Below are 12507 nucleotides of genomic sequence, written 5' to 3' on the forward strand. Positions count from 1 at the left end.
ATTAGTTTGGATTTATTAGCCTGGGAAAACTGCATTGCAGACCCTTGATGTTGAGAAGGGGAGACCCCAAAGTAAGAGGCAAATGTGGAAAATCCACAGTGGGTCCTGGGTGAGTACAGGACCTGCCCCTCTCAGAAGAGTAATGTTTGGAGCTCGGGATAGGTTTGTGGAATGTGTGCATGTGTGCATGTGTGCATGAATGAATATATGTTGAATGGCCATAGATACTTGAACTGTGTTTTCACCACTGGAAAATAAAATGCCCTCAACTTACACGTCTAATCGTTACAGAAAATAAAGTATAAAAGCCTTATCAAGAAGCAACATATCCCCTCCTTCCCATCATAAGTGATGAATCAGTAAAGCCAAGTCTGTGTTAGAAGATGAGCAATTCTGATTAGACTCCCACCTCCCCGTCCTGATGTGGTTAGAGACAGTTGATCCCCCAGAAAGAGGCATGGTCTAGGTAAGAACATGCTAACACAACCAAGTGGCCCACTGTATGCAACATGACTTTTTAAATATAGTGGAGTAATGAGCTTATTTCTTCTTTTCTTGTGTGTGTGTGTGTGTTTGTTTCTGGGGAGGGGCGCTGGGGAGGAAGAGAAGGTGTCCAGCATGTTATTGCATAGGGGGAGGAGAGAGATGTCTTCTTTCTCGAAAGACCAACTTGCGCCTCCCCACTCCCATTCCCCTTTGTTTAACATTTCTAGGATTCCCAATGCTCCCCAGTGTCTGTGTCACTAAAGGCAAACAAACAATCATCTTCTCGTGGACACCTCGCAGAGCCCATTTGGTAGAGGTGGGGCCATGGTGAGAGTTTCCATGGGACAGGGGCAGGGTAAAGAAGTAGAGAGTGAGGAGAAGGGGGCGCCACTGAGAATCTGTAGGCGTGCACTCTGTTTCCCAGCGCCTCTCAGTTTGAAGTTCAGGGAGTCAGCGCATGTGTTGGTCCTGTGAGATGAGGTTCTGTGGGTCTCCTGTCAGCCATTTGGAGATTAGCACAGAAACCGCAGGTTCTGTCTCCTAAGTGGGTCCTTGACTAGGAGCGTCTTTCCAGATCTCAGAGATAAGCTTTTCAAGACACTTCTGGCTTTAGTGGCGCTTCCTCTTTAGCCAAAAATAAATGAGGAGTGGCCAGAGGGTAGGAAAAAAACAAACAAACAAACAAAAAGCAGAGGGCAGCGGAGGAAATGGAAGGTTAAGGAGGACAAAATGCAGAGGTGAAATGAGGCTTTGCATCAAGTTCCTGTTTGAGAAAATGTGATTCTCCTTCCGGGGCCAGGCAAGACGCCTAGGGATGGCTCAGGGAGAAAAGTGAGAGGTGAGACAGACAAGCCTTGCGGGTTGGAGCAGTGAACAGAGGGAACTCAGGTCTTGTTTCCAGCGGAGCTTGTTCTTCTGCCTAGGAACAGTTTTGGGGACTCTGCAGCTGATTTCAGAGGAGGTGATTCCTTGAAGACCCAGTGATACCCTGAGCAAGTTCATCATTCTATCCTCTTACTCCATAACATTCTCTGAGGCCTGCAAATTCCAAAACAAGAGCAGGAGAAGAACCATTGTTTCACAATCACTGCAAATATGTCAATGGTTTCTAGTTTCATAAGATGACCCACCCAATGAATGAATGAATGAATGATGCCTGGTCAAATGAGACTAGGGGATGCTGCCCATTCAATCTCCCTTTTGGAGAATTACAGGACAAATTAACAGATAACAGACTGAAAATCCTGCTCCAAAGGAATTTTTTTAATATGGCAATTTTTTTCTAACTTAGTTGACTGAGGACAGGTGTGCAATCTTGCACAACAATTTAGATGATGTGGCGACTCCCAGGTTAAACAATTTGTATGGCTTTATAGGGTGGTTTTTGCCATAGGCCCCTTCTTTTTCTTTAAGTAATACCTATTAACATCTCGAGGAGAGATTATTGCGTTCTGTGGGACACAGTTTAAACAACCCTAGATTGAAGTAATAATCCACATGTCATGACTATGTAAATGGCACTACTTTCACAGCATTAGTGGGGCAAAAGGTCTGAGTGGGGTCGATTTGTGCCAGAGCACTAATCCATCAATTCTGCCTGGAATCCATAAAATCCTTTTGCAAGATGGTTTCCTGAGATAAGGGTGCAGCTTGTGGTGACAGGGTGAGATCATTAGATTTGCATGAGAATCCCATGGCGGCCGCAGTCTCCTTAGCTCTGTACTTTACAGCCACTGGTTCTTCTTCTTTGATCTAAGGCAATTTTGGTATTGGCAGGTGGCGGTTGTGGAAATACTCCATGGCCCTTTTAAATGTTTAAAGGCCCCTGAGGTACAGTGCTGACTATCAGGTATTCTTGAGTGAAAGAATATGTCTTAGGGACTGCAAAGGGACTGAAAAGATCTTCTGGACCATTTTCTGTTTCTTCTTCTTTTTAAAAAAAATTTATTTATTATACTTTAAGTTCTGGGCTACAGGTGCAGATCATGCAGGTTTGTTACATAGGTATACACATGCCATGGTGGTGGTTTGCTGCATCCATCACCCCGTCATCTACTTTAGGTATTTTTCCTAATGCTATCCCTCCCCAATCCCCCCACCCACTGCTATTCCTCCCCTAGCCCCCCATCCCCCAGGCCCCGGTATGTGATGTTCCCCTCCCTGTATCCAGACGGGATACCCACTTATGAGTGAGAACATGAGATGTTTGGTTTTCTGTTCTTGTGTCAGTTTCCTGAGAATGATGGTTTCCAGTTTCATCCATGTCCCTGCAAAGGACATGAACTCATCCTTTTTTATGGCTGCATAGTATTCCATGGTGTATATGTACCACATTTTCTTTATTCAGTCTATCATTGATGAGCATTTGGGTTGGTTCCAAGTCTTTGCTATTGTGAACAGTGCCACAGTAAACTCATTTCTTTTTTTCTTTCTTTTTTCTTTTCTTTTTTTTTTTTTTTGAGATAGACTCTTTCTTTGTCACCCAGGCTGGAGTGCAATGGCATGATCTTGGCTCACTGCAGCCTCCTCCTCCTGGGCTCAAGCGATTCTCCTGCCTCAGCCTCCTGAGTAGCTGGGATTACAGGCACCTGCCACTATGCTCAGCTAATTTTTGCGTTTTTAGTAGAGACAGGGTTTCACCATGCTGGCCAGGCTGGTCTCGAACTCCTGGTCTTAAGTTATCCATGCCCTGGCCTCCTAAAGTGCTGGCATTACAGGCATGAGCCACTGTGCCCAGCTTGTTTTCTGTTTCTAAGTGGGTAATAATACTGTTTTATAAATCTGCAGTGTTTTTTGTTTCAAATTCTAGAACAGCAGTTCCCAAATTTTGCAGCACAGAGAAATCGCCTGGGAAACTTTTGATTCCAATGCCTGTACTGCATCCCATTCCAGTCAAATCACGATGTTGGGAGTGGGAGCATGCATTTGTGTTTTTCCAAGATCCCTAGTAATTCCAATGTACTGCAGAGTTTGGGTACCATTGGATTGGAAGCATTTTACTTTCCAAACAAAAATTTTTTTTCCATATCAATAGGTCTTTTATTGCATCATTTAAACATCACAAGTAGATCTTAGGAATCATCCAGCATCTTATTCCTGTAGCTGGACAACTCTTGGATCTTATTCACGAGTCTGCTGAATAGTTCCTTTTTCAGAGACATAGATGCCATCCCCAAATTTCCTGATATCCTTGTTTTTAACTGTTGCGGCTTGCTGAATCAAAGCTGCTGATTTTGAGACAAGATCCATGTCATTTCCTTAAAGGATTAATTCATCTTTCTGGGCTTGAGATACTGAACAAGAAACACCTGGCCTCCTCCGAACCCTGCAGATATATTTTTCACCCAAGAAATTTCAGATTTCAACAAGAGACCCATTCTCCTGGATAACGACACTGATGGAGAAGTGAGCTTACGCAGACCTCATCTTCCAAGGGAAGCCCAGTGTAACACCCTTGATCATGTTCTGTACATGATGACAAATAGTCCCAATGGTAGCCAGTTCCTTTCTGTTACCCCACCATTTGTCATCACGAAGCCTCCTTTTTTTTCTTTCCAAGAAGACTGAGTTCTACTTTGATGTGACTGAAGTCCCTCCACAGGGTTCCTCTGGGGCCCTTCACGATGATTGTGCGGCCCTTCAGAGTAATGTTGACATTTTCTGGAATGTTGACAGTCTGATTGTTGAGAATGGTGTTCATTCTTGCAGTAGACACAGCAAAGAAAGCAATTTCCAGACATTTTTAAAACAACTGTGGGCCAGGTGTTGTGGCTCACACCTATAATCCCAGCACTTTGGGATGCAGAGGTGGGAGGATAGCTTGGGCCCAGGAGTTTGAGATCAGGGTGGGAAAAATAGCAAGACCCCTTTCTCTACTTAAAAAAAAAAAAAAAAAGAATTACCCAGGTATGGTGGTGTGTGCCTATAGTCCCAGCTACCCAGGAGGTGGAGGCAGGAGGATTGCTTGAGCCCAGGAGTTCAAGGCTGCAGTGACCTATGATTGTGCCACTACACTCCAGCCTGAGTGACAGAGTGAGGCCCTGTTTCAAAAACGTAAAACAAAACAAAACACAACGAAACTGTGTCTTTCTGGGAGAGGAGTTCATTCTTAACCTCATTTTGTAAGTGATAACTGAAGTCCTAAGAAGTTAAGGAAGATGATCAAGGTTGAAAGATTGTTTCACGTTCCAGGTAATTGAATTACAAACTCTGGTCTATCAGACTAGATTCTGAAAGTGGTGGGATGAGAGATTGAGTGGGTGAGTGGGGAGCCGGCCCTGAAAGAGTGGTCTGAACATGGCTTTGTGTCTGTAGGAGAAACAAGAAAGCCGCTTCAACACTCTGCCTCCTGCCCCTCCCGTCAATGCTGTTTCTGTCTGTAGACTGCTGGTTTGCATTTCATTTACAGGGACACAAAATGGAACCTTTGTGCTGGAATTGAAGGAAATTATAAAAACCCACAGCTTCTCTTCAGACTTAATGTCAACTATTTGTCTCCTGTTATTTTCAAACAAACAAGTCCTCCCTGTGAGTTTCGAGGCAATCTCAAACGCTTTCTCCCTTGGTTCTTTTTATAGTTTCCTAGTCCCTGCTTCAGCAGGTATGAGAAAAACCCACCATTCGTAGAATTGTCCCATCAGCCACATGGCGCAGCTGTAGGGGTCAGTTGAGTCCCGGCCAGAGGCTCTGAGCAGGATGGTGGGTTACACAGATGCACACAAGTGTGCAAACAAATGATTGATGAGACTGGGCTTTCCTGAGGATTCAGGGTTCATCAACTAGAAACTTAGAAGCAAGGATGAAAGAGGAATGACTCCCAAATCCCCCAAATATATTGCCAGCTGAAACACATTTCCACCATCTGGCATCCTATTTTACAGATTAGGAGATGAAGACATTTATTTATTTATATTATTATACTTTAAGTTTTGAGCTACATGTGCAGAACGTGCAGGTTTGTTACAGAGGTATACACTTGCCATGGTGGTTTGCTGCATCCATCAGCCCGTCATCTACATTAGGTATTTCTCCTAATGCTGTCCCTCACCTAGCCCCCCACCCTGACAGGCCCCAGTGTGTGATGTTCTCCTCTCTGTGTCAATGTGTTCTCATTGTTCAGCTCCCACTTATGAGTGAGAACATGTGGTGTTTGGTTTTCTGTTCTTGTGTCAGTTTGCTGAGAATGATGGTTTCCAGCTTCATCCATGTCCCTGCAAAGGACATGAACTCATCCTTTTTTATAGCTGCATAGTGTTCCATGGTGTACGTGTGCCACATTTTCTTTATCCAGTCTATTATTGATGGGCATTTGGGTTGTTTCCTAGTCTTTGCTATTTACCAATCTGTGTCTTTTAATTTGAGCACTTGGCCCATTTATAATTAAGGTTAAATTATGTGTGAATTTGATCCTGTCATTATAAGGCTTGCTGGTTATTTTGCTCATGAGCATGATGCAGTTTCTTCATAGTGTCGATGGTCTTTACAATTTGGTATGTTTTTGCAGTGGCTGGTACCAGTTTTTCTTTTCCATGTTTACTGCTTCTTTCAGGAGCTCTTGTAAGACAGGCCTGATGGTGACAAAATTTCTCAGCATTTGCTTCTCTGTAAAGGATTTTATTTCTCCTTTGCTTATGAAGCTTAGTTTGGCTGGGTATGAAATTCTGGTTTGAAAATTATTTTCTTTAAGAATGTTGAATATTGAGCCCCACTCCTGGCTTTCTGCAGAGAGTTAGTCTGATGGGCTTCCCTTTGTGGGTAACACGACCTTGAGATGAAGAAATGTCTAACAGTGCTAAAATATGGAAGACAAGAAAGTAATTTTCTTTTCACTAGAGGTAGACAGGCCCAGGTTTGGTGGCCACTTGCATGCCATGCTCTATGGGGACTTGGAATGGGTGACTTTAAATTCTGAGGCCTACGGTAGATCTTAGAAGGAGAACTAAGATGTTTTACCTTACAATTAAAAAAAAATTATGATGTGAAACTCTAGGTTAAATGACTATTTGAGCATTATTTCTTCTCTAGCCTCAGAATAATGACATTGTGAATTCTTCTAGAACTCCACTGGTGTGGAAGATTACCACTGATACCCACAGCAGGGACTCCATAAGATCTGGCTCTAAATAGGTTTGACAAAAAAACAGACCTTTTTTTTTTTCTGGAGTATGAATGAATCTCCAGGTTGCCATCCTTTGTTATATGTGTTATAACAAAATCCTAAAATATGTGAATAATTTACTTTATAAAAACAGTGGAATTTAAAGTTGCCCCTGTCAGTGACACACTCACTTGCATTCCACAATAGTTCCTTGATAGGGAAAAAGAGGGATGACAAACCTGGGAACTGCTTATCTCGGAGGAGTGCTCCATAAAGAAAAGAGTCAGCCCTCATGTATGTGGCAGCTGATAAAAAGGCTGAGCACTCACTACTCAGTCTAAACCAGGGCTCCTCAGAGTATGAACCATAGACCAGCAACATCAGCATCATTTAGGAGTTACTTAGAGATGGAAATTCTCAGGTCCTCAAAAAAGACCTACTGAATCAGAACCTCTAAGATGGGACCTGGGTATCTGTGGTTGCACAAGGTCTCCAGGTGATTCTAGTACTTGCTAAAATTTGAGAAGCGCAGCATTAGACCCATGGTTCTCAAAGTGTGGGCTCCAGATCAAAAGCACCAGCATCATCTGGGAGCTGTTCAAAAGCATCTGAGACTCTTTCAATGGGCATTTGTAGGTGATAGTGGAAATGCTTCATGGCAATTTTAAGTGCTTAAAGGCCACAGAGATGGCAAAATTGAACATAGAAACATAATGAACTCTTAGACATGTGCATGTGTCTTAGAGCTGGAAAGGAACCAAAAAGGTCTCCTGGACCCATTTCTTGTTTCTAGGTAGTTAAAAATGTAATCTTACAAATCTTCAGTATTTTCTTTTTCTTTCCCCATTTTGGTTCAAAACAGTGGTTGCTAAATCAGCAGCTCTGGAGGTGGGCCCAGCAATCTGTGCTTTAACAAGCTCTCCAGGTGGATGCAGCTTCAAGTTTGAGAACCGCCACACCATGGTTTCCATCAGAATTCCTCCCAGCATGGCTGCATAGAGCATTAAGACTTCCATGTTCCAGCCTGGGCTTGAGGCCCTGGTAGCTGACTCCTGGCAGCTGCCCATCTCTGCTACATTCTCTCCCTGATTCCAGGCTGAGAGGTGCAGGTTAGATGTTGCGCTTGTAGTAATGTGACCACACTTGGACTCTGGTAGAGGAGATAGCAAGGTTTTGAAATGAGGACTTTTTTTTTCTTCACTTCCCCTCTGTGGACCTGTCTCCACACAGCCCCCAGCCTGCCCAGCATTCTCTGCTTTAAAGCTAGGAGACTGGAAAGCAGGACACCAGAGACTGTCGTGACAGTCCACTGCTCTTGAGCAAAGGCATGCCTGCAAGCTTTGGCAGGGCTCACCTGGCTTGTCTCCAGCTCCACAGAAAGCATGTCCTCTTCTCAGGAGGTGAAGTCATCTTAGCTTCATGCAGAGACCATAGGACTTGGACCCCCCAGGGTGGCTACTAATCATTCCTCTCAGGTCAGTTTGAGGAGGCTCTGGCTAACAAGTATATTTTCCCATAGGAATCTGGACCTATATTAAGAAATCAGTAAATATTAAAAAGAAGATGGATGCAAGAAGGATGAAGAAAGAAGAAGGTAGGATTGGGAGCGTTACCAGTGGAAGCTCCTGCCCTGGGGCTGGCTAGGGTTGGAGGATTTGCAGTGGGAAGAGGCCACTGGACAGCCACTCTTGTTATGCTGGCAGAGAACACAACATGTTTAGGAGATGGAAGGGGATTGCCTTTCATTTTGCTCCAGGCATTTGAGGCATTTGAGTTTGAACTCTGCCAGATTCACGCAAATGCCCTATCCCACAAGATCTTTACATTTGTTTGGAGGAGGCAAGGGTGAATAGTCTGTGCTTGGAGGCCTTGCTGGGAATTTTCTAGTGAGAGGTAATATCACACATGACTTTTGCAGGGAGATGGAATCCTTCTAAGGCACGTTGTTTACTGATAGATCTATCCTCAGACAAGCTCTAGCTCCTGGAAACCCACGAGGCAGCCTGGGAGTAACTACACGACCTACATCTTCACTTGATTATCCCTATTTACAGCATTTTTTTTTTTTACTGCATTCAGTTTGGAGATGGCAAGATGACTCTTTTAACTCCCCTCCCTGCAAAACTCCAATTGATATGATCAAAGAAATACAGAATTAGGGAAAGAATGCATCACATAAGAACACAGGGGAAGGTAGCAGCTGCAGGAGAGGAATTGAGTCATTTCTGCTAGGTAGAGTGATGTTGCAAGTGAAAGATGGGAAGGACCAACATGCCCATGATTTTGCATCTGTAAAGGAACAGGCTGCTTAAACTAGTGGGTTGAATTTCTAGTAACATACACCCCTTTTGGCAAACACCCCAAACTTCTGGCCAGCAACCATGGTGAAAAGCTTTGTTTTTTTTGAGCCTTGTTAAGCTTGAATTCAAACCCACTACTTGTTGGGTATGCTAGTTAGTCAGCCTCAGTTTCATCCTCTATTAAATGGGGAGAATACCTACCTTATAAGGTGTAACTAGGATTAAATGAAATAGTTTAGGCTGAGAGACATAGCCGAAAGTTTTAGCTACCATTTACTGATTACTACATGTCAAGTACTGTGCTAAAAGCATGTAAGTAATCTTTAAACCACAAGAAAGCTCCATGAACTTATTCTAATCACCATTTTACAGATGAGGCATTTGAAGTTTAGTAAGGTTAAGAAACTTGCTCAAGGTTCACAGTTATAAAGAGGGTAGCGTAGGAATTTGGAGCAGCCAAGTGCAAAACCCATGCTTTCAAGCACCAACCTGTACTGTTCCAAGCCCTTTTACTTTCTTTAGTCCTCAGACTAACCATTTTTATTGATGAAAAAAATGGAAGTTCAGGGGTAAAACAACTTGAGGTTATGCAAATATTTAAAGTCAATCAAGTCTGCTTGACTCTGTCTCTTGGTTCTTACCATTCTGTCGTTGTTTAATTGATATACTTTCTAGGATGTCATTCTGTTCCCCCACATTGAATTGGATTTTATTCCCATTGAATACAAGGGATGCAAAATAGGGAGGACCTCACAATCTGATTCCAATGCCTTTCCATTTTTTGAAGAATTGAGCTATTGCATGTGACTGCCTCTAAATGGCCTGCATTTCTCTTTGCTGGTAGGACTCACAGAAAACACTGGACTTTTCCCGAAGCTGCTTGAAAAACATGACCCCTGGCCAGCCTCTGTCACCTATACCTCTCAGACAGTGAAAAGACTCATTGAGAAGAGCAAAAATAGAGAACTGGAATGCATGCGTGCCCTCGAGGAAAGCTCCTGGGCATCCAGGAAGAATAAGCCTTCCAGTGTCATTCAGCTGAAAAGGAGAACGTTGTCCAAGTCTTCTGGTGAAGTTGTGTTCAGGGACAAGCTGTCAGAATCCACGTTATCAATGTGGGGCGCTTATTCAATATCGGCCATGGCTCCTACCATGATCCCAGAACCCACACACTTACATACGGATTCCAAAGATGGCCCCACTGAAAACTATAACAAGATCATCTTTGCCCGAAGCCTGTGATGAGGATGCTCCCTACAGTTCGCTACTGACCAACAAGGAGAAACACACAAATGTTTTCAGCCAGGGGTCCCTGCAGCCATCCCCCAAGAATGTACAGCAATTAAGCTCTATTTGCCATGCATTTCACAGTGTCCTTTAAATCTGAACTTGCTCTTGTTCATGCAGAGCTTGGCTGAGAGAAACCAGATCAGAATGTGGGCTGCAGGTGGGTGGGTGTGTGCTCTCCCACACTGCTGTCTGGAGGGGTTGGGCAGTGCTTGACTCGAGTCTCTGACACAGTTGCTCAGCACCAAAATATGGGTGATTTGTCTGGGTCCAGGCAGGAGACAGAAATCATACCAGCTATTTTATTAGAGATAACTTAATATAAATAATGATTAACCAGGTGACGGAAAAGGGCAGGAAGGGAATACAAAGGTATCCACTTGAGGCTCGGGAACAAGGGGAAGATGCCAGACTCATTGAAAGGTAGTTGCTTGGAGAAAGGATACAGGACTGAATCTCAGACTTCTGAGGTTGGGGAGTGGGGATGCCGCACAACTCGAGCTGGTGTCTCTGAGTTCCGAGGAGAGTCCCTGTGGGGATGGTGCCCTGGCCTCTGAATGGGGAGCTCTTTTGTTGGTGTCTCTGAGGGGACCACCATGAGGCTGCTTTGTGAGTGCTGGGACCAAAAACTGCATTGAAATCTTTCTGGAAGGAGTTGCTACTGCCCTGGTGAAGAAAAAGCGCTCCTAGGGTTAGCAACCTTCCTGGCATGGACAGGAAGCTGATAGAAAGTGAACAGGAAGCAAACAGGAAGTGAACAAGGAGCCACTTCCTACTTCCTCCTTTAGCCTTGCAGATTCCTGCTAGCGCCCCCTGCGGGCAGAGCCCATCAGGCCACAAAGCTGGAATGTGGTTTGTAGAATTCTAGCTCCAGCATCTCTAAGCATAGGATGGATTTTGAAACCAAGAGAAAATTAGCTCTCAGCTGGGTTCTGAGTGATCCCATTCCTGAAGCCGCTTGAAAAACATGACCCCTGGCCAGCCTCTGTCACCTATACCTCTCAGACAGTCCCATGAAACCAGCTGGGTCAGCCTGTCATAACTGGATCCCTCTTGCATGTGAAGACAAAGGTTGTCTGCTTGGAGATGGAGAAAAGTTCGGCATAGCTTGCTTTGGGGCCAACTCAGAGCATGGGTGAACCAATCCTAGCTGTCCTCTAACGAATAACAGCGGGAGTCCTGCCAGGAGCTTTTACCCCAGGCACTTGGCTCCACAAGGCAAACCTCGGAGAAGTGCAGGGGAAAAGAGCTCTCCATTTCTCAGCAGGGTACACCCTGGTCCCCACAGCCACTTTGCCCTCCAAGGGAAAAACCTCTCATACCAGGTCCAGGAGCAGCTTTGTTCATGAGAAACCAAGACACATCCCTGGCACTCCCGGAAATAGACATGGAGCCCTTACTAAGGCCTGAAGTCCATCATGAGCAGCCAGGGCATGGAGTGGAATGCAGGTTATTCCTAATGTAACCTCATCTGTCTGTCCAAGCTCGAGAGGCCCGGGGTATCTCAGGTTATGCTAAACATATTTAACTTACATCTCTCAGAGGGACCTGGCTTTCTCTGATGTTCCGCAGCCCACAGCCTCTTTTTATTTATCTCCTCTCCATATGGAATTTTCTGCTTGGCAGGAGAGCTGTTTCAATTAGCCTCTCTGACGTAGTAGGTTCATGAAACATCAGAATACATATTTTGTTAGTCTGTCTGTGTTGCTCTGTAACTAAGGCCCCATCTGACACATATTGAGCAGCTGTTTTGAGCAGATTCTTTGGCTCCCTGTACAGAGTATGGTATTTACCCATTTGCAAATTCCTCAGTTGGCGTTTAAACAGTTGAAGTTTAACCTCGGCAACATGACAGAGCCTGCTGGTCATTTTCATGTTGACAGGGGCTATTAGGACATCAAATAGTTCCACATTCTGCAGCCTCTCTAGATGTGGCCTGGGAGCATGTCTTAAAGGAGATTAGTCTGTGTGACAGATAAGAGGCTGCAGGAGGCCAGGCGTGGTGGCCCATACGTGTAATCCTAGCACTTCGGGAGGCAGAGGTAGGTGGATCACCTGAGGTCAGGAGTTTGAGACCAGTCTGGCCAACATGGTGAAACCCCATCTCTACTAAAATACAAAAAAAAATTAGCCAAGTATGGTGGTGGGCGCCTGTAATCCCAGCTACTTGGCAGACTGAGCCAGGAGAATCACTTGAACGTGGCAGGTGGAGGTTGCAGTGAGCCGAGATAGTGCCATTATACTCTAGAGCCTGGTCAACAAGATTGAAATTCCATCTCGGAAAAAAAAAAAAAGAAAGAGACTATAAAAAAAACCTTTAAAGAGGTAACTGCATAA

At 44.4% G+C, this 12507-nt stretch overlaps 1 protein-coding gene and 1 pseudogene across 3 annotated transcripts in view; one reads left to right on the forward strand and one right to left on the reverse strand.

The window, feature by feature from the left end:
* CDRT4 (CMT1A duplicated region transcript 4) overlaps window positions 1-12139 on the forward strand; it is a 61888-nt gene extending 49749 nt beyond the window's left edge. For all 3 annotated transcript variants that reach the window (XM_012472075.2, XM_012472076.2, XM_012472077.2), the window contains 2 exons: window positions 8103-8177; window positions 9728-12139. In XM_012472075.2, the coding sequence (XP_012327498.1) occupies window positions 8147-8177; window positions 9728-10125 (429 nt within the window). In that variant the 5' untranslated portion in view covers window positions 8103-8146 and the 3' untranslated portion in view covers window positions 10126-12139. The remainder of the gene's footprint in view (window positions 1-8102; window positions 8178-9727) is intronic.
* Window positions 3607-4186, reverse strand: LOC105730690 (large ribosomal subunit protein uL6-like; annotated as a pseudogene).
* Window positions 12140-12507: the final 368 nt, after the last annotated feature.

Source organism: Aotus nancymaae, unplaced genomic scaffold (genome assembly GCF_030222135.1).
Source record: "Aotus nancymaae isolate 86718 unplaced genomic scaffold, 86718_ANA_hifiasm-v0.15.2.pri h1tg000018l, whole genome shotgun sequence".
NCBI classification, from domain to species: Eukaryota; Metazoa; Chordata; class Mammalia; order Primates; family Aotidae; genus Aotus; species Aotus nancymaae.